This window comes from Euleptes europaea, chromosome 1 (assembly GCF_029931775.1).
Source record: "Euleptes europaea isolate rEulEur1 chromosome 1, rEulEur1.hap1, whole genome shotgun sequence".
NCBI classification, from domain to species: Eukaryota; Metazoa; Chordata; class Lepidosauria; order Squamata; family Sphaerodactylidae; genus Euleptes; species Euleptes europaea.
The window spans coordinates 72,392,316-72,414,907 of NC_079312.1; the positions used below are offsets into that span (position 1 = coordinate 72,392,316).

Below are 22,592 nucleotides of genomic sequence, written 5' to 3' on the forward strand. Positions count from 1 at the left end.
TACCAACTCCAGGCAGGAAGGTATCAGATGCTGGAAACGCGAGGGCAGCCGCGGGTGCACTCACGGAGGTTGTAGAATAGGCGGGTGGTCTCTTCCCAGCTTTCCCTTTATGGCTGGTTGTTTTAGAGCTGCGTCTCTTTTTGCCGGCTCCTAATTTTGTTGCCGCGGTTTTTCGCGCCTTTTTTGGCGCCGACTGCCGCGGTTCAGCCTGTGTGCTCTCCAGCACATCCTCTGCAGCGGCGCTCCCTAAGGGCTCGCTATTGCAGCCGTTGGGAGAATCGGAAACGTAGCGGGCTATTTGCACAAGCCAGAGTAGGTAATCCTCAACCGACAGCAGATCGTCTTCCCAAGGGATAATGGCGTCCGCCATTTTAACTCCTCCCTCGGCTTTTCACTCCCCACTCCGAAAGGAAATACCACAAAGGAAAGTGGGGAGGGGTGTAGAGATAGATTAGGATAGAAAAGTGGTAAGTAAAAAAGTAAAAAACACAGATAAAATAGAAAGAGTCTAAATAGCTAGCCTATACTTAACTAAAGCACGGATCTGTGCCAAGATCCTGCTTCACTATAAGAAGGCAGGAGGAAACTGGGCTTCTACAGGCTATTTTCCCGCCAGGAAGACAGGAAGTTAGATTTTAGTCCTGCCTTCCCTGGATGAAACAAGGAAAATAACCCATTGCTGAAGACAGCTGAAGCCTCAGAGGAGAAAGGCAAGGCATGACATTTTAGCTCAAGCATTTGAACCATCACAAGGGTCTCTCTTCTCTCTGAGGATATATATTAACTCTGTGCTTTTGAGATGAGGCATCAGTAGCTAGAACTCTAGGTTTCTTTCTAGTTAAAAATAACCCTCTAGCGTTAGAAACCTTAATAGTCAAGCTTCACTAAAGGGACATATTTGAGAGTTAACACCCAAGGATACTGAGAATCACTCCTCACCTCCCTGTTCTACATTACTGACGTGCCGTTTTTTACATCCACTTGCCTGCCTGCTAGCTATGTCACTTGGCCAGACAAAGCAACTTCTTCAAGCTCACTACAAGTCTCTGTCAGGCCTACTTGAATGTCTACCCACATCCAGGCCTAGCACTATCCCATAATGTGGTTTGCATGCCAAGTCAAGACCAAGGAGAGGCCTTGTTAAATGGTTGGGATACTGTAGCAGCAAAAAGACAGGACTCAATTGTGTTTAGCTGCGGGTTAAACCAGTGTGAACGTGCACCAGGGTGAGGTGGGGAGTAGCAGATAGGGTTATGATGTGAGAGGTCAGGGGAACTGTCTGCAGCCATCCCTTTCCCTCATGATAAACAGCTGTGCTGAAAGGGCCCTTTCTCTCAAGCACTCAATAAAAGCTTCTGAGCACTGAATCCTCCAGAGCGAGAGGGGGTTACAGGGTGAAGTAGGATGACCTTCCTGCAGAGGCCAGCTTGATTTATGAGCAAAGACTTGGAAGGAAAGCAAAAGGCTGAGGGGAAAAGAAATGCCACCCACCCACATACACCCCTCCAGGGAGCCAGCACTGTCTAAATCCCTAAAGATTGCAAGGCTTTTGAGATTAGCCCCAAAGGGAACAACTTATAGCTGAGCTCGAAAATGGGATCTATGAGTATTTCTTAGACCTTCCTTGCTTGGAGGAAATTTGTTTGGGAATGAGAAAAGTAGCTCCCTTTCCCCAGCAACAGTGCAATTCAATTACTGTTCTTTCCATTGGGCAGACCCCCTGTTCTTCCCTTCAGTAGAACCTGAAAGGATGTAGCTCAGTGGTAGAGCATCTACTTGGCACACAGAAGGTCCCAGGTTCAATCCCCAGCATCTCCAGTTAAAGGGACCAGGCAATTAGGTGATGTGAAAGACCTCTGCCTGAGACCCTGGAGAGCTGCTGCCGGTCTGAGTAAACAATACTGACTTTGATGGACCAAGGGTCTGATTCAGTATAAGGCAGCTTCATGTGTTCATGTGTGTTCAATTGTGGCTTATACCTGAATACAATGTCCAAACAGAAAAGAAGATTTCTTTGAGAGGGGGAGAGGGAGGGAGAAAGAGAGAAAGAAAACACAGGACACGCTGGAGTTAGGTATGCAGTAAAACTTCAATCAGTCGGACAGTTAGATCCAAAATCCATTTCTTTTCTGGACAAATTCCACAAGAGCAGCTACACTGATCTGGAGCACCAAGGAGAATAAGTATTGTGGATCTTAATGGGTTTATTGTGCAATGAGTTTCTTCATCCAATACACTGTCCTCTTGGAAAACAGAACCTTTCCACTGGACGGGCTGATGAACCATCCAGCTTCGAATTTTCTCAAGGATGAATCACTCCTCATCAAGCATTTATGGCAGCATATTAAACAGAGATTGGTTTAAGTGCCAATATCTCCCTTATCTCTTACACAGAAAAAAGATGTTGAAGTTAGGCACCCAGATAGCCATATTGCTATTAGCACTGGTGTGGAGGATGCTACGGCAGGATTTAACAGAATCCATTTGATATCACCAAGGACTAAAACTGGCTCAATTCAGCACAGACTACAAAGTGGTTCTGTGTATCCATCCTTACCTCTCCTCGGTGACCCACATAGACGAAAGCACAGATGGGATGGAAAGCTCCAGTACCACAGGCCAATAGGTGTGTTCGATTTAAAGGATAAAGTACTCTGATGTAGTTGGCACATTCCGTCTAGAAAAAAAAAGAAAAGGGATTGGAATTTGTGATCTTTAACAAGGACTGCATTGCCAAGCACAGCAGTCAAAGTGGGAGGGGCGAGAGTAGAAAGGACTGATGGGGGAGGGTGGGCATCTGGGTCAAGGCATAAAGCAAGTGGTATAACCAACACAATATATCACAGAAGCTGATGTCAGGATTTGCCAGCATTGTTAACTAGGTCAAAGTAAGGGTGGCAAAATTATGAGGGCTGTGTTAGTCTCTTCTTCACACTCTCCACTTCATAGTAACAAAACTCATAGGAAACACTACATGCTTGACAGCTGTAGGATACCCCTTGAGGTTTTCCATCCTTCAAAGACCCTGCTTTTTCTTGTTTATATACAAGTACATAGAATAATGCCACTCCCGAGGCACGTGCCCGTCTCCCCAAGTCATGTGATCCCTTCTTTTATTCCAGGCCATGTGACCAGTTCTTATTATACCATGTCCAACCAGGCAAGTGGGCTGTCTTTGTTATTGCAGAATCGGGCAGCAAATTTCTATTACGTTATTTGGCACGTATACCACATTTCCTGTTTCTCTACTCTAGCCATCATGGCTCCTTCCCTGATCAGACCTTTTGTCCCAATCTTTTTGTATTATTATCTCAGGCCAGGAAGTGAGGTCTTCATATTGCCTTGTGCAGTGATTTCCTGTATTACCAGAGGTGCCGGCGCTGTGATCTGTCCTTAATACACAGCAGAGGTACGTCAGCAGAAAACAGGAAGAAACCACCACAATAGGACTAAAAACAGCCTCTTTATTTAGAAATTCCAAGAAATAGGATTGGCAATGATTCATGTTAAAATAATTAGCCTGTCAGCACCCCCACAAATCATGAGATTTACCATTTTTAAAAACAACAAAAAGGTTTTTCAAAGAAACAAGCAAACAGTGAGTTTTTTAATGGTTTCTAAACCACCTCTGTTAGTCTCTTGCCAAGAAAACCCCCAAAAGGGGTTGCCATAAGTCGGCTGCGACTTGACGGCATTTTACACACACGCACAAACTTCTCCACCTTTAGCACAGTCACTGTTATGCTACATAAATACTAGAAATTATTATTAAGCATTTGTATCTCAAGAGTAATGACAAAATTGTGAAAACTGAAAATCCTGCCAAAGTGGGGGCTTGATAACCATCTTGCAAAAATGAAAAAGGTTGCCTCAGAAGGGAGGCAACTATCCTTCCTTCCAAATCAAATTAAAACAAGATGCACAATGGCTTCAGACAAACAGATTATATATTCATTAACAGGCAATGGAAGAAAGTTTCCTAGGGAAGCAAAGTCATGGTTTTTTTTAAAGAAAGAAGCCAGTAGGAGAGGTATCTATGGAGGGAACAAGAAGATGTATTTATTTAGTGCAGGTTGTTGGAATGAAATGATGGGGTTCTTTCCAATTTCATGAAAAGAAAGAGAACTTGACAACTGTCATGTCCCCAGCTCCCTTGTCACCTGAACCATGCTCCCCATTCCCAAGTCCTTTACCATCTGAATCCTTACCAAACAGATGCTTTCTCAATTTTGCATTCTCACCTGGGAAGGAAAGGTCAACATCAACAAGGGACCTAGTTTCAGCTCTCTTCCAGTTCTGGTTAAGATGTGGATGAAGAATATTGTGGGGGAAGAAACAGCAGGAAATGAAGGAGACACGTAGCCTTGACCTGAACAAACTACTCATTTTTAAAGGAAGTTTATCTAGTTACACAGCAGGATGACAAATGACCATTCATGACTCCAATCTGGATTAATTGTTCCCTTTTCAGTGATCACTGGCAGATAAGCATGCAGAATTTAGGTAGATATTCAGACCCCTCCAGATAAAATCCATCCAATACACAGGAGCTACATCCATTGCCATAGAAAAATACACTCTGGTCACCCCTGTTCCTAATGTGCCCTTTTATCTTGCTCCAGTCTCTCCCTCTGCATCACCTTCTCCAACAGGAGGTACTATTTCCTAACTCTGGTCTCCATCACAGCTACACCACTTTTCGTTGATAAATTAAATGCCTGAGGGGGAGGAAGAGGCTAAATAATAGTTAAATAACTCTTTGCTGTTAGTACATGAGTTCAAATCCAGGGCAAAGTTGGCAGCCTCTTACAACCATACAAGAAACAACATAAAATGACTCATAGAGACGTTCATCACAAAAGTCATCATTGCAACCCAGGAAAATGTAAGAGGATTAAATGTGTTCAGAAGAAATCCATTATCCTAAAGAGTCTCCCCTTCAATATGACCTCAGATAACATCTTCCCATTTATTACTTAGACAAAGTTTTGCTTATAAATACACAAGTTAATGCTGCTACTCTTCTGGTATGTAATTTTGCCAATAGGGATGTGCATATCAGATTTACCTAAGTAAAAAAACAAAAACAACCCTTTTCGGTATTTTTTGGCCTTTTTTTTTTTTTTTACCGGTATGGAAAAAGGTGGCAATAAAGGGAGCCAAATCAGCGGATCCCGAATAATGCCGAATTTTTTCACCCTTATTCAGCCGTTTTGGCCCTGCAGCCATTTTCCCCCCTCCCTCCCTCCTTACTTACCTGCATAATTCTGCAAGTAGCTCTGGACAAGCTGATTAGTTTCTTACAATGCCTGCAAAGCTGGACAATCTTGACAGGTATGATGCAGCATATCCTTTACTGCTTGTTGCAGTTCCACTGGCTTTGATAGCTACTGACTTTCCCCCCATTCCTGACACAACCCACTCAGCTGGCCCTGCAGCAGTAGCTTCAGACTAATGAAAAGGGTTCAGTATCCAGCATCAAGCTTCTCCCTCAGCTCACAGATGAACTAGTGTAGCTACTTTAAAAAAAATTAAACTGTCAGCATACATTTGCAGAGGAAACCTGGGGGAAACACCACATCTTCACCAAATCAAGATCCAGGTTTTTTTCTTTGATAACAACTTTGAAAATTCTGTTAATAGATTTTGCAGTGAGAGAGAGAGAGAATGACAAATATATAGGAATCCCCATGTTCTTTAAAATGGACATACCAATCAATCATAAAGAAGCCAATTTTATTCTCTGAAAGTGATTATCTGTATGCCTCGTTTCTCTAGTTCAGTTTCCAAAGATGAGCAATTTTCTTATTGCATTGCTTAACAAACCCACAATCAAGTTCATATCTGTTGGCTTGACTTTCTCCTTCCACGTATTGTAACAGAAGAGACAGTGGATTAAGCAATAACAGATACATCTGTATTTTCTTTTATAGTTGGGAGTACTTTTAATCAGTAATTATTATTTTCCTCGAACACATATTTGCACTCTTTATTGCCTATATAACAGCTGCCTGAAAAATTATCTTCTTTTAATTTTATAGTTATTATGTACAATATACACTTTTGTTTTCTTTGGAAATGTAAAAACAGATAAAGCAAGCCCGTATTTTATAGACATATATTGTGAGATTGTTATCAGTCTTCTTGTTTTTTTTAAATTAAATTTATGATAAACCATTATAACACTGATTTTTTCACTTTGAATCACATTATAATTTTTCATCTACTATGACTGATGTTGATATATGACAGCCATGGGCCTGTCTCAGGTAATAACTGGTCCTACACATTGTGCAGGCCACACTCTTGATTGGGTATTTTGTTCTGGGCAGGAGAAATGTGATCTGAGTGTGGAGGAAAAGACAATGGGTTCCTTTGTCATGGATGAATCACCTGCTTGGGTTTAGACTTATAGGGCAAGACTCTGCAAGAGTGGAGGATCTATTAAGACGATCCACCCACAGGGCCAGATGGATCCGAATGACTTTGTGGTGGCTCTAGGAGATTTTCCTATTAGTACTCCTGTTGATGTCCTGGTTGACCTCTGGAATGCGGAAATGACCTGAGTAGTTGACACAAGCGATTCCCGGCACCCTCTCTCAGGTGTTAGCACCCAAGTAGCCTCTTGTTTTACTGAGGGGCTGTGGGCAATGAAAAGACAAGGGAGATGGCTAGAGCAACAGTGGAGGAAGACTTCGGCTGAATCCAACAGAACACAGGTAAAAGCTCATTTTAAAGCATACTCTGTTGCAGTGATGGGGGCAAAGAAACAACACTTCTCTGCCACCACTGTATCTGCACAATGTATGCCAGCGAGTGGTGGTCAGAGGCCTTTTCGGATCTGGCCTGCAGGAGGAGGTGCACTGCTTGGTGGCCCACTGTGACCGTTTTGCTCAGTACATTGCAGATAAAATCTCTCACATCCATTCCAACTTATTTATTATTTTATTTTATTGTAATGGTTTTATAATGTATTATATCATGCATGTTTTAAATTGTTAACCACCTTGGCAGAAAGGCATGATATACTTTTTTGTAAATAAATAAAACAAAATATATTTATTTTGAATGTTTTAATTAAAAAAATTAAAAGTTAACAGAGAGCTCATATCAAGTTCTCTTATTTAGCATTTAATCAATTTTAATACCATCACCACTTAGGATTGCATAGCACTTTCTAGTGTACAAACGACGTCCCATGTATTGTTGTAATATTTACAACAATGCTGTAAGGTAGGTTCATATTATTAACCCCATGTTGAAGATGGGGGAGCTAAAGCTAAGAGAAAATGGCTTGCTCAAGGATACCTAGTGAATTCATGACAGTGATAAGATTTCAACCAGGGATCTCCTGGATCATATAGCCTTTACTATATGAAATTTTATTAACATTCTGGATACAATTATCAAATTATTGCTGCTCTACCAATATTATGGTATTCAGTTATTATATATTTTATATAAAAATGAGAAAATAATTCTTACATGCCAACTCATTTTTTATATTACTGTATTTTCCAGTGTATTAACAAAAAATTAAAAATCTGGAAACGGGACTGATTTTAAGTTCTCACTTTATGGACCTTCATCAATTATAATGTAAACAAATATATGATTTTAAAAGGCACACACTATAATTATGCAAACAATTACTTTTAAAAACTTTAGGTTGGCAATACTGAGATACTATTCCAATGAAGTTATGTCTCTTATTATGCTAAATTAAATCAAAACCGAAGGATTTAGTATCAAATTACCCCGGTCCATAGTGCAGATATACAAACAACATTCACTGCTCCTATTCTAATTACTTTAATGCTTCCATTTCTCTTCCTCTAATGAAAAGCAAGTCAATTATGAAGTCCTTGTTTGCATTTCTTTAGTACTTAACACTTCTGTTTTTCTAGTGGAACAAGAGGCTTTATAAAGGCTATTTAATCCTGTCAACCATAATTAATTTCTGTTTTCATTTGGCTGAATTATTGGTTTTAGAGAAGCCTTCTGATACTTCTAGTCTCAAAAGCATACTTAAAGAACAACTAGTTTTTCTCAGGCAAAAGGCAGCATCTGAAAATAAATAACACTTATTTGCTCTCTCTGCCCCCCACCTTATTGACCAATAGACACGTGAAATGTTTGGGACATGATATAGTCATGTTCGGTAAACTAAGACTCATTGAGCCAGTTGGCTTGATTTCACTTATCTGCTTGGAGTCCAACAGAGTGTCTAGGGGGGAAAGGCAGCCAGCAAAAATGATTGTAGAATCATCATTAGCTCATCTCACAGTAGTAATAAATATTATTAGCTCACTTCACAACAGTTCAACTCACTACAGCAATACATAAGCAAAAGGAACAACTGCAACGCCCCCCCCCAAAAAACAAGCTGCGTTGTTCACAATATAAACACATATATAAACACAATATATGCGAGTAAACAACGAAAGCACAGAAACTAGTACTCTGCTCTAGAAGAATCAACTAACGCTGGAATGGCCATTATATTATTGCCTTATCAAAGCTTCTGGGTAAATCAAGTTTGTAAATGTACAGAATGAATTAGTCAGACTGTTACAGAAGTTCCGAGGCATCATCTTACTGAATGATCCGTTATTGGAAGAAAAGACATTTTAACAGATAAATGAAGTGGTTTTGCTTCATGTACAAGTGGGGAACTCACAAGAATTGCAGAGAATGGGGTTTTCTTTTATACTTGCACCAGTTTCCTTTCCCAGCAATAAAACTAAATGGGGGGGGGGGGTTGACAGTGAATTCAGTGAAAACTTTCTCTGAGCCCACCCACCCGCTTCGAATCCTGGCCTCTGTATCCTGGTGGCATGAGAGAAGCTTGTACATGTGTGTTTTGAAAGGTGCAGTGGCAGAAAGATGCTCGGAGAGCAAACAGCTTAAGACAGCTTGCAAGAGTTAGCCAAGCCATGTGCTACATGGACCAAGTAAAACAGAAGTTCAGAGTCAATAGCCAATCTGCCCTGGCCAGAGGCAGAGAATTTCTGTTGAGAGAAAGGAGGTAGAACAAGTTAGTAAAGTACTTCTATGAGACTCTTTACTATTTTCTCTTAATACAGTAGTTTCTAAGATGAAAGTCAAATTTATTACAGTGCCCTGTTGCAAGAATGGATGGATTATATTTGAAAGTTAGGATGTTTCTGGTAATATGTGGATGAGAAGATTCCCTGAATTAGTATTCCCAGTATTAATACTTAAGGAGCAAGCATAAGCAGGTCTACTTGGATAAGCAGGTCACAATTTATTAAATGGGGCTTACTTCCAGGAAAGTGTTCTTAAGACTGCAGTCTAAGTCTGGCTCTGTTTCAGGAAGAATCAAGTTTCCAATATTCAGTTAAAAGCAGGAACATTGTATTATATCTCTGTGTCTAAACCAACCACTGGTTTTGTGGATTTGTAGCAAAAGCTACCCTCTAAAAAAAAGGGGGGGGGACTAAAATAGCAAGGAACAGGAATGGGAAAAGCCTACCCTAAAACTTGCAGCTATTGGTGAGAGATTGCAAAATAAACAAGTGGAGTCTCAAATGAGTGACAGCCACTCCTGGGAGCAATTACTTTGGGATGGACTGTCAACAAGTTCACCTCCCCTTTTAGGCCCCTCAATTTCCCATTGTCGCAAATCATGTTTTCAATAACTATTTGCATGCTGTGAAATAATAGCAGAGTAGTAAAATGTGCAATGAATCCTTAAGCAAAAACCTCCATAAATATGTTTTCCCTTGTTTTATCAATGTAATCACTTGGGGCTAATCAGTCTGGGAGATCTGGTTTGAGATCCCAGCCTAAATTCATTGAATTGCCTTGGGCAAATCACTATCTTTCAGTCTTCATTCCCATGGATAATCCTCACTGATTCATCATGAGGACAAATAATGTGAAGACTAGAGAGCACTGCAAAGAAAATAACCATGATACTGAATACGTGACACCCAATTATGCATTTCTACATACCCACTCTTGAAGGAGAAACAAATGAGGCCCAGGATCTCATGGGTTCTCTTCACACTCAAAGGATTATTGCAGTTCAGGTAACAATGAACGCTGGGAATTTTCCTTCCACTGCTCTTAAGAGAGGCAAAGGGTATTTTTGCACCAAATGAGGAAGGCTTGGAGATTGTAAGCCACTTTGTTAGTTAGGTATGTGACACTCTTAATTGTTGGTTCTTGTGGGTTATCCGGGCTGTGTAACCGTGGTCTTGGTATTTTCTTTCCTGATGTTTCGCCAGCAGCTGTGGCAGGCATCTTCAGAGGAGTAACACTGAAGGACAGTGTTACTCCTCAGAAGATGCCTGCCACAGCTGCTGGCAAAACGTCAGGAAAGAAAATACCAAGACCACGGTTACACAGCCCGGATAACCCACAAGAACCAATGAACTCTGACCGTGAAAGCCTTCGACAATACTCTTAATTGTATTTCAGGCACTGCCAAAAAATGCCAAGAAAAGTCTCCGCTGCTTCCTTAATATATTTTTTTCCTCACCCAATAAACTTCTGCCTGGCCATGCTTATGAAAGTGGGAATTTGTAAAGGAAAGCTGCATGCAAGAACAAGCATGCTATCAATGTTTTTAACTAACACAGGGGGAACTGGGCCATATTATGCATTTATTTTCTAATATGGGGCTATATGCCTTCAATGTTCGTATCCTCCTTAGCACTCTTGGAATGAGTGGAAGGGGTGGAAAGGCGTATAGCATTCCCTTGGGCCAGGGTGCCGTCAGTGCATCCATCTGTTCCGCCCCTACTTGCGTGTATCTGGAATAGTAGCGTGGAAGCTGGTGGTTCGTACTGTTTGCAAATAGGTCTACTATTGGTGTTCCGAATCTCTGTGTGATAAGGTGGAATATGTCTGGATGTAGAGACCATTCCGTCTCGCTGAGTGTCTCCCTGCTGAGCCAATCTGCCTGCACATTGGTAACTTCCTGTATGTGTTCTGCAGAGAGTGATGTTAGATTGGACTCTGCCCACTGTAGTATTGGTAACACTTCCTTGTGAAGCACTGATGATCTGGATCCCCCCTGTTTGTTTAAATATGCCTTGGCAGCCACATTGTCTGTCCTGATCATGTCCTTGCCTTGAACTTGTTGTCTGAAGCTCTGCAAGGCTCTGTAAATCGCTCTGATCTCTAGAGCGTTTATGTGTAATTTTTGCTCTGGGGTGGGTGGGTCCAGGTGCCCTGGGCTGTGTGTGTGTGGAATGTTGTCCCCCACCCTGTCGTGCAAGAGTCTGTGTAGATCTGCTCTGGGACAGGGTAGATGAATCTGAGGCCATTTGATAGGTTGTTTTGGTGTGACCACCATAGCAGGCTGTTCTTGGATTCCTTGGAAAGGAGGATGTTGAGGTCCCTTTTCCTTTGTATGTCCTTTTGGTAGGGTCTGAGAAGCCATTGTAATGGTCTCGCATGGAGTCGAGCCCATTGAATTGTGGGTATGCAGGCTACCATGTGACCCTGTAATTTGGCAAGGGACATGAGTTTGATGACCTGGCAATATAAGTCTTTTTTGCTAGAGACAAAATGAGATTGATTTTTCTCTTGTGAGAAATAGTGTGTTCTGTTGAGTGTCTATTTCTGCCCCTAAATGTGTCAGCCGTTGAGAGGGGATCAATTTGCTCTTTTTGTAATTGATTAGGAATGCGTGTGTTGTCAATTTTTCTACCACTAATCGTGTGTGTCGTGCGCTTTGTTGTCTTGAATCTGCACATACCAGTATGTCGTCGAGATAAGGATGTATTCTAATTCCCACTTTGCGCATGTCTGCCACCAGAGTAACCAGTATTTTGGTGAATACCCTTGGGGCTGATGTTAACCCGAAGGGGAGGGCCCTGAACTGGTAGTGTGATCCTTCATATAGGAACCTCAGGAAGTGGCGATGTTGTGGGCATATGAGAATATGCAAGTATGCTTCTGTGAGGTCTATGGACGTTAGAAAGTACATCGGTCTTAATGCCTCTGTGACTGACTTCAGTGTCTCCATTCGGAAACGTCTCAGTGGGATAAATCTGCTCAGAAACTTCAGATCTAGGATGGCTCTCCATCCTCCATCTTCCTTGGGAACTGTGAAGAATACTGAATAGATTCCCAATGAGCGTTCCGATAGAGGCACTGTTTCTATAGCTGCTATGTCCAACAGACGTTGTATCGCCTCTGAGGTTCTCTGAAGTTTGTCCTTGTTTTTGGATGTTGGTGATGTCACCAGTCTGTTTGGTGAAATGTGGGAGAATTCTATTTGGTAACCCTGTGTTATTATGTTGAGTACCCACTGGTCCGGCTGGGAGGTTGACCATAGTGGTTGAAAAAGATTGAGCCTAGTGTGGCGTCACTGTTCTGTTTGGCAGCCGGGTTTATTCCCTTTGTTGCCTTGGAATGCGGGAAATTTTGCACCTCTATTGAACCTTCCTCCTTTGCGAAAGGAGTTACGGTTCTGGTTCCATTGATTTCTACGTTGGTCTGGCCTATAACTTTGCAATGTGTGGTAAGTCCGAAATGGAGTATAGTTTGAGGTATTTTTTAATTCTTTCTGGAGGCTCTTGGGCAATGCTTTCTATTTATCTTTAGTTTCCACCAATATGGGGTCTAACTTGTCTCCAGTCTTTTCCCTTGATAGGGGAAACCCATTAAAACAGATTTTGATCGGTGTGTCACTTGCCATGGGTGTAGCCAAAGGGCTCTCCTAGCAGCTGCTGTGGTTGCCATGGCTCTAGCTGCATATGTCATAGTGTCTAATGTTGAGTCAGCCAGGAAGGATACTGCTCTTAAAAGTCTAGACACGCCCTCATAGGCCTGTTTTTCCTCCTGTGGAATGAGCTGTGTTAATTTTCTGGCCCATATTATTGCTGCTCTGGAAACCAGTGCTGATGTCACTGATGCTTTAATTGCCAGCGCTGAAGCCTCGTGGGATTTTTTGCAAGCTAGCTCTGCCTTTCTATGAGCAGGATCCCTGATCAATGTCTGATCTTCCTCGGTAACCAGCTCTGATGTGTGTAGTGCAGTGACTGGTGTTTCCACCGGGGGAACCTTGAGTATGTCTGAGGAGTTTTGATCTAAGTTGTAAAACTTCTTTGACATTATAGGCCACTGTTTGGAGGCCATGGGTTTCTCCCACTCTGACTTCATGAGGGATAAAAAGTACTCGGGTACTGGTACTACTTTATCAGGGGTGTCATGCATGTGAAAAAACTCTGTTGTTCCCTTTTTTCTCTGAGGATTTGATTCAGTGTCATCTGAAAGGTCAAGGGCAGCCAGTGTCTTTGATAGTAATAGAGGAAATTCCTCTGTGTTAAAAACTCTGGATTGTTTGGGCTGTTCAATAATATCTTCCCCATCAGAACTGAATTCTCCTTCTTCCCTTTCATTTTTATCATCCCCTGAGTACACAGAATCATCCTCCTCTTCCCCCTGCATAGTTTGTTGGACAGAGCTGTCCTTAAGGGCTGCTTTAGTGGGCCATCTGCCCTTCCCATAGGAGGTACCGGCATCAGTACCTGTAATAACCTGACTTGAATGGGGTCCCATGTTGGCATAGGTCTGGTTGAGCATTCCCTGGACTGGGTAACAGTGAGGGAAATTTGGCATAGGAACGGGTTGAGCCGCTCTCAAACCTTCCGTGAAGGCGTCCCTGATAAGGGAAGAGCTCCGTTCTAAGAAATGTTAGCCTGCAGTCTTGCAATGAGGGAAGGGAGATCCTACCATTAGCCGGAGTCTCCGCTGTCGCTTCTCATCCTTGAATCAGAGGTGAGCCGCCTAAGGACAAAACGACATGAGGCATGCGCAAGCTGCCAGCCTCCTGGTTCTGCTCCCTGAGCAATTGCAGGGACTGGGCGCCATTGCACACTCCGTGCCTGAAATTGGGGCATCGCGAGACAAAGGCGAGCCGCCAGTCTCCAGGCTGTGCACCCAAAAGCGCTTCGAGGAGGAAGCAGCAGGCGCTGCTGAACTCTTTGTGCTGCCCACCGCCACAGGCTTTTTTCCACTCTGCTTCGGCGCGGCTGCAGAGCGGGCTGCCTCGACGAGACATTTTGCGCGCTTGTTGCCGGCCGAGACAGCCCTTTTGCATTTTCCTCCACTTGCTCTTCTCAAAAGTGCCTATTCCCTAAAGCAAAAAGTCAGTCTTGGCCTTCCCTCAGGTCACTGGAGAAGACTCCAGAAGATACCACATTTGGATCTGCAAGGAGTGCCCACTTCAAATAAGAAGCCCTAAATCATGCTTGTCTTGGAGATGCCCAACACTTTGCGACTGCATGACACAGGAGACTTTTTGTGGTGGTACCGACTACCCTTTCTCAAAATCCCCAAGGTGCCTATAGGCTCTACAGCACTGGGTGCCCATTGTATAGACATACTAAGAGGATATAGTGTGATGGACTGCCTTCCTACCAAAACTCACTAAACTGACTAGCACAGTTTCATACAACAAAAGTGATAACAAAATCCTGTGATTAAAATATGTATATCCCAACTTATCCACCTTCTAAAAGGCTTACAGATATAAACCCTAGCATAACATATATACAATAATAGAACAATATCAATTATCATGAGATCATGAGAGGGAGGACACCTTGGCCATCTTCTGGGCATGGAGTATGGGTCACTGGGGGTGTGGGGGGGAAGGTAGTTGTGAATGTCCTGCATTGTGCAGGGGGTTGGATTAGATGACCCTGGTGGTACCTTCCAACTCTATGATTCTATTCTATAATTATAAAAATTAAGCACTAATTTGCTTGCCAACAAAAGCCACCAGAGGGGGGGGGATCAAATACCTAGCATATTTTTATTTATTAAAACATCTGTATCTCAGCTTTTCTCATGGCTCAAGGTTGTTTATAGGTAATAATTAAAACATGGCAGATTAAAACCAGAAAAAATACCCCCTCATACCCAACAGTTGTCTATTGTTCATACCCCCATCAAAATCCCTGGCAAACAAATAAACCTTGTAGCACCTCCTGAAAATCTCCAGTGATGGGGTTCCCATTCACCTCTTCAAGAAGCCCATTCCTCAGAGTGGGAGCCATGATGGAAAAGGCCCGGGCTATGGTCAATGTCAGGTGGGCTCTCTAAATGGGGGAACAACCAGCAGGTGGCAGCCAGAAGACCTTGGTTGGTGCATGGGAACAACTGGGAGGAAACAACCCTTCAGATATGTGGGCCCAAGGCCATGAAGGGCTCTAAAAGTCAAAAACAGCACTTTGAATGAAACCTGGAAACAAACTGGCAGCCAATGTAGCTGCTTCAAAATGGGCAAGGTATGTTCTCATTGGCTAACAGCCAATGAGACCAGTCTGATTGCAGTTTCTGGGTTGTCTTCAACACAACTCTTCTGACTTCAAGTTCATAAAACTTTAACACATCCCCTCTGAAACTGAGTTGTCTTTACAACCTTGAACTCAAAAAAGCATTTCCCTCACCTCCTTTGGAAGACTGTTCAAGATGAGTAGGGTTATGACTGAAAAGCTCCTGTAAAATGGAACATCAAGCAGGAGCTACTGGGACCTACTTGGTTCCCACCAAGAGGGACACTCCTTCAAATATGTGGATCCCATGTCATGAAGGGTTTTAAAAGTAAGAGCCAGCACTTTAAATTGAGCTTGGAAACAATCAGGCAACAAATGAAGCTGTTTTAGAATAGGTGTTATAGGTTCATATTGGTGTGCTCTAGTTAGACAAGTGGTCACATTTTTCATAAGGTTAAATTAAAGGGCAGCTCAATGGAGCATATTTTACAGTAGTCTAAATCTTGTCTTTATTATTTAATTACAGTGCAATCCTAAACAATTACCCCCTTCTTAGTGAATTTTCATTAACCAATTTCCTTTTTCTTCTTTCAAGGATACTGCTAACCATCACTGTAGTATTTCTAATACATCTACTGAAAATATTGTCATAGGTTACACTGGCCCTACATACACTCAAAACATGTTGATTTTATGCAGCTAACTGCCATATTCCCTACAAAGTCCTGAGAACTGAAATTGTGCAATATGCTAAGAATTCCCTGAAGGCAATGTCAGAGGGAGAATTCAGCTACTTTTCTGGTAAACGTAAATTCATTTTTAAAGTATGTCATCAAAGTAGAGTTAAAAGCCACTGCAAATCCATCAGGATACTTTACAAGAAATGGGTAACTTACCACTGGGTCTTTCCCTTTCTGAAAACACTCTTCCTTCTGTCCAGGGAGAGATGGCCAGTAAATCTATAAGGAAAGAAACACGGGGTCCTCAGATTATGAAGAAAATCCTGGGAGCAGGAAAGCCAGGGCTTTCAAATTATGCTTCTTCACAGCAGCTTTGGAAAAAAGCCTCTAAAATTCCTACATTGGTACATATCACTAGGAATAAACTGTGGGTAGCCGTGTTAGTCTGTCTGCAGTAGTAGAAAAGAGCAAGAGTCCAGCAGCACCTTAAAGACTAACAAAAATATTTTCTGGCAGGGTATGAGCTTTCGTGAGCCACAGCTCACTTCCTCAGATACAGCTAGAATGTGAATCCATCTGTCTTTAAGTAAAGGAGAGTGAAAATATTGTCGAAGGCTTTCACGGTCAGAGTTCATTGGTTCTTGTAGGTTATCCGGGCTGTGTGACCGTGGTCTTGGTATTTTCTTTCCTGACGTTTCGCCAGCAGCTGTGGCAGGCATCTTCAGAGGAGTAACACTGAAGGACAGTGTCTCTCTGTTTGAATAGAGACACTGTCCTTCAGTGTTACTCCTCTGAAGATGCCTGCCACAGCTGCTGGTGAAATGTCAGGAAAGAAAATACCAAGACCACGGTCACACAGCCCGGATAACCTACAAGAACCAAAGGAGAGTGAATTCAGACAAGCATTAGTATGTAAATGTGAATAGCAGGCGTGATGGGATTAGGTGTGGTATGCAGAAGAGTCTGTGATGTCCAGGGGAGAGATGGGTGTGGAGAAATCAGCATTGGTAATGAGCCATGAATGCAAGGTCTTTATTCAGCCCAAGTAAATGCATTGTCTTTAGTTTGAATATCAACTGTAATTCAGCAGTTTCTCTTTCCAATCTCCCTTTGAAATTCCTTTGTAAGAGAACTGCTACTCTTAAATCTGCAACAGAATGTCCTGGAAGGTTGAAATGTTCTCCCACTGGTTTTTGAATATTGTGGTTTCTGATGTCAGACTTATGTCCATTTAATCTTTGTCTAAGAGACTGACCTGTTTGTCCAATGTAGATTGTGGAAGGGCATTGCTGCCATGCTTTAAGGTGCTACTGGACTCTTGCTCTTTTCTACTAGGAATAAATTGTTCTGAACTTGAAATTTCCCAAACAGCTAGTTTGCTTGATAATCACAGACAAAGAATTGATATTGGTAGTTAGAGATGGGCAGGCAGGCAGGCAGAGATAGTGCTTGGTACAAGTCAACACACTCCCCTCTAATTTCAATTATATTTTGCTCATTCCTCCAGATCCACCAAGTAGGCCCTATTTGATTCCAGATTTACTGCTCATTCCTGACCTTTCAGTGGCCAGGAATGGCATGGTCGAGGTGCCACAGAGGTGCCTCCAACGCTATTTCCTGGCCGCTGAAAGGCTTTAAAAAGCCTTTCAGTGATTCTTTTTTAAATGGGGCATTTTGCCCTATTGAGAACAGTGAGGCTGCAAAAAAGCGAGGCTGCCAAAAAGCAGACGCAGCAAAGCCGTTCTCCCCGCTGGCGTGCCGGGCCCAAAGGGGACAGGAAGCCGCCTACTGGCAGTTCCATCCCCGGCACACCCCGGGAATGCCCCCCAGGATACCGGCACGTGTTTTGCACCAGTGGGACACCAGCGGAAGGCCCAGCCAGCATCCCTGGGCAGCACCAGGAAACCAGTGTCTGCCCCCACCCCCCCGGCATCTGAGCCCCACCTGGACGGCATTAAGTGGGACGGCCGGCAGCGGCCATCCCACTTACGCCAGGGCAGCCTCTTTTTGTCCTACAGAGGACTTTCGTCCTTGGAGGTCAGGAATGGGCTATTAGTCACAAAGATTTTCATAGAATCATAGAATTCGAATATACTTATTATTCTGCTCTTTCACTTTAGGTTAAATTCTGCTTCTGTGCATGCTTTTGAGTCCAGAAATAATTATTTTAAGCCATAACTATAATTATTAAAGAGCCTCAAGAAACAGTGCTGTACAACAATTGTGCTTTTATACGGTAAATCATCAGGTTCATACTCTATAGGCAAGACAATTAAGAAAGTGGGAGGGACGCCAAAAGAAGAAGGAAAGATTAACGAACAATCTGGGCTGCTTCCATATGAAGCATTTGTTCTGCTTGCTTTCAGCAGCACTGTTTTTTTGGGAGGTGCACATGACATTTTCCTCTATTTGTGCTATTTCCATGTTACCCCGTGCGTTGCTGCAGTCTGTCCCAAACCTGGTTTGATACAACTGTTTTGGAAATATCACATCTAAAGAGCCTTTGGACATCATATGGATGGGAAAGTGTGTATTTTTTCAGGTCCATTTCCCTTGCCTTAGTTACTGTGGTGCCCATTTTCCTGCCCTACCAGAGAGATTTTTTGGCTTTTAAAATTGGTAATAACTATAGCACTATAATGTTATTACATAATGGATTTACTGGCCCCAGTTTTCATTTTAAAACAAATGTAAATCTGCACATTTCTCTTATAATTCTGCAACCAAAAGTGCTAGAGACTTACTTTAAAAAATAAAAGTTGGGGATTAGTACATTGTTGAAATAGATTATTATAATGTAATAACACTATAGTGATATTGTGTTTATTTTGTTTTTTAAAGTCTGAAAAAGCTCTTTGGGGCATCCCAGAAGGGCTTAGGCAAGGAAAGTGAGCGCAAAACTGACACGTGAATGTTCCATTGTAATAATGAATGCTGTGTGTGTGTGTGCGTGTGTGTGCGTGTGTGTGCGCGTGTGTGCGCGCAGTGCCGTCAAGTCGCTTCCGACTCATGGCGACCCTATGAATGAAAGTCCTCCAAAATGTCCTATCTTTGAAGGCTGTGGCTTCCTTTATTGAGTCAGTCCATCTCCATGAATGCTACATGGATAATTGTCTCAATGTGGAAGCAGAGCAGAACTTTAAGAACAAGGCAGAATAGCAGTTAAGCAAGCAGTAATATGAGAAGAAAAGGGATTATGGTTACCAACCTCAAGATGGGCCCTGGAGTTATCCCAGAATTACTACTGATCTCCAAGCTACAGAGATCTGTTCCCCTGGAGGAAAATGGCAGATTCAGAGGGCAAATTATGGTACACCATAGAGACAGGGTTGCCAGCCAGCCCCCCAGTGGAGGCAGGGAATTCTCTGCTCTCAGCTGCTGTTTCCTGCCACCACTCCAAGTGGCAGTGGGAGAAAGAAAATAAAATTTTAAAAATGGCCATCAGCATGACATTATACCTCTCTAGAAATTGGCCAGAATTGTTCGGTAAAATCATAAACGTTTTGGCAATTCCTAGAGAGAACTGACATCACTTCAAAGTACTCTCTGGAATTCACATCCATCTTCTCTAGGAATTGCTGAAAACACTACTGTTTTACCATGGAGGCTCAGCGAATTCTTAGAGAGGCATGAAGTAACTTACAGGTTTTCCCAGAAGTCACATCATGCCGTTGACCGACGACCACCCCTCATGTCCCCAGCCCCCAATCTCCAGTCTAACAGAAGCACTAGAGTACATCCCCACTGAACTCCATTCCCACCTCCAAATTCTGCCCTCCCCAGGCACTGCCCCCAAATTTCAAGGAATTTCCAACGTCAGAATTGGCAACCCTAACAGGAATCCATCTTTACTTATCACTCTTTATGGATGATAAATGAGCTTAAAGGAGACTAACCCTTGCTGTGGGATTGTTTGGTGTGGGAACAAGGGGCTGCTCCGCACTCAACATGTCCTGGTTTATGAAGCCAGTGTGCATGAATATGTGCTTTAGGCCCTGGGATGTAACGGGGGGGGGGGGGAAACGGGGGACAGAAAAGACAGGTGACCACTTGGCCCCTTAGAAGAAGATCCCCACTTGAATCCCAGCGATGGCCTCTGCAAATGTGCCACTCAGAACAGCGCCGTTTAAATCCCAGGATCACATCTGTGTGCCTAAGCAAAAATCGAGTGCCAGGCTCTCTTTCTGCAGAAGAGGCACCCTACAAAAGATCAAACTCCATCGCCTGTCTCGTGCAATGCTCCAACATTCCTTTGGTAGCCCAAGTGCATTTATTTTTAAAAAATTACAAAGCACAGAAAATGGCTCTGGCGGGAAAGAGGAGTGGAGTGGAGAGGGGTGGAGAAATGAAAAGCGCTTTAAACATGTCCGCACCCCAGGGGAAGTCATTCTTGAAAAGAAGAAAATGGAAACATCGTGGTATAAGCATTTGTCAATAACGTGGACATTAAACGGTTGCAAAATGTTTCCATTATCAAACAGAGGAAAAATAATATGGACACAAGAAAATAAAACATTTCATCAGATGTTGCAAAAACGTGGTGCGGAAATGGCCAAAGTGTGCTCCAGTACACAAAAGCTTATGCCACAATAAATCTGTTAATGTTGGAGGTGCTGCAAGATTCCTTTTTTGTTACTGCCAGTACTGAGAAAGTAAAACAATTGGCTTAAGACTTGGTATTAACAGCTGCTTATTCATCATCCTAATGTGTTCCTAATGTTGTTTGTGCAAGGGATAAAACAAAATCTTATCTGTTGCCTGTAATGGTTGTTTGTTCCATTTATTCTGGTACATGAATTTAAAGATGTGATATAAATATTCCAACAGTAAAAGACACTCCAAGTTCTTGCATCTCAAACAAAAGGCATCCATTATGCTTCACTGAGATGCAGTTTTCTGAATTAAACAATGTCCTTGTAAATAATGAACCACTGGTTAACCCTGAACTGGCCCTACAACTTGGGCTCCTTATTCATAACTGTTTATCTACTAAAGACTGGTTGATAAAGTTTGTTTTACTTGTCATATAGTAAACTTAGTGTTGCCAGGCCACAGGAGTAATCAGGGAGTGGGGACTGGCATGCCATCATCACATCAGAGCGCTGACATCGTTATGGTAAAAACTGCAAGTGATGTCATGGGACATTCGAGAAATTATAAAAACTCTATGGTAAAACTATAGTTTTTGAAAATCCTAGAGCATCCATGCCCCAACCTGGTTGGCCCAGGCTAGCCCAATATTGTCAGATCTCGGAAGATAAGCAGTGTCGGCACAAGTCCAGGGTTGTGACGCAGAGGCAGGCAATGGCAAACAACCTCTTTTAGTCTCATCCCTTGAAAACCTTATGGGGCCGCCACAGGCTGCAACTTGACATCACTTTACATAGTTTAGTGGCCATTGAAGTGATAGTGTAAATGATATTTATCATTTTATCGGTTCTAATGAAACAGTTTAAAACACGGGGCTAAAGTCATAGTTAAATTGCTGATGTCAAATTCCTAATTACGAAATACATGTCAGTCATTTGCTGCCTCCCACTCCTCAGGAAAGGAAAGAAATGAGATTCAGTTCTATACAACTCCCTTAACAATATTCCTCTTTCTCTTCTTGGAAAGGAATAGGAAGAATGGTAGCTAGCAATAGCTCCTCAGAGTAGCCCAGAGGAGAAAGGACCGGAACAGTGAAAGCAAGCTGGTATAAGCTGGTACTAAGCACTAGAAAGAAATTTAAGTTGCCAAGTTTCTCTCCTGGGGAGGGGCCCCCTCTACACACACCATTAATTACACCTCAGCGGCAAAACATGGTGGCCTTCAATCTCATGGCCAGCTCAACCACTGGGTGTAAAAAGAAGTCTGTCTGTCACTCATTAATGTCACATATAGGGGGTTGCCAGCTCCAGGTTGGGAAATACCTGGAGATTTTTGAAGAGGAGCCTGAGGAGGGCGGGGTTTGGGGAGGGGAGGGACTTCATTGCCATAGAGTTCAATTGCCAAAGTGGCCATTTTCTCCAGGTGACCTGATCTCTATCAACTGGAGATCAGTTGTAATAGCAGGAGATCTCCAGCTAGTACCTGGAGGTTGGCAACCCTAGTCACATAGGACATTGCAATAATTACAAGGTAAAAGAAAATCAGCAAATGAATATCTTAATAATAAAAAAAATAGAGAACAGCTATGTTTTATATAAGTACTGAAGGAGGTGCCAGATTTCTGACAATTTTAGCCACAGTTTATATAAGAGAGTGCAAGACATATGGCTCTTACTTATCCGAGCTTCTGCTCCTTTCAACACCTACCCAAAGCCAGCTGCAATGCCAGTAATTCCAATAAGGAACAGTTGCTAGAACTTGGAGAGCAACATGGCAAAATAAAGCAAAAAGCTCTGAAAGGAGGCTTACAGGTGGCTAGTCCTTGAATTCAGGCTAGGGACCTCAAAGGTTGAGCCACAATAATTAAAAATAATATTACAAATATATATTTATTGTTAAGTGCAATTGCACTTTAAAAGAGTAAAAAACATAAACCTCAAAAGGTAAACTACATACACAGGAGAAATCACATGAAATAGCTAAATTGGTTGCACAATAAAAACCAAGACCATGGCAGGGATTTGCGGAAGAGTCCCTGGCTTACCTGTCATTGCATGTCCAC

General features: G+C 42.6%; 1 protein-coding gene across 1 annotated transcript in view; it reads right to left on the minus strand.

Moving 5' to 3' along the window:
• The window catches only part of SEMA3G (semaphorin 3G), a 99,803-nt gene that overhangs the window by 38,845 nt on the left and 38,366 nt on the right, over window positions 1-22,592 (minus strand). The window contains exons 3-4 of the mRNA XM_056847240.1: window positions 16,157-16,219; window positions 2,558-2,677 (exon numbers count right to left, since the gene is read on the minus strand). Of these exons, the coding sequence (XP_056703218.1) occupies window positions 2,558-2,677; window positions 16,157-16,219 (183 nt within the window). The remainder of the gene's footprint in view (window positions 1-2,557; window positions 2,678-16,156; window positions 16,220-22,592) is intronic.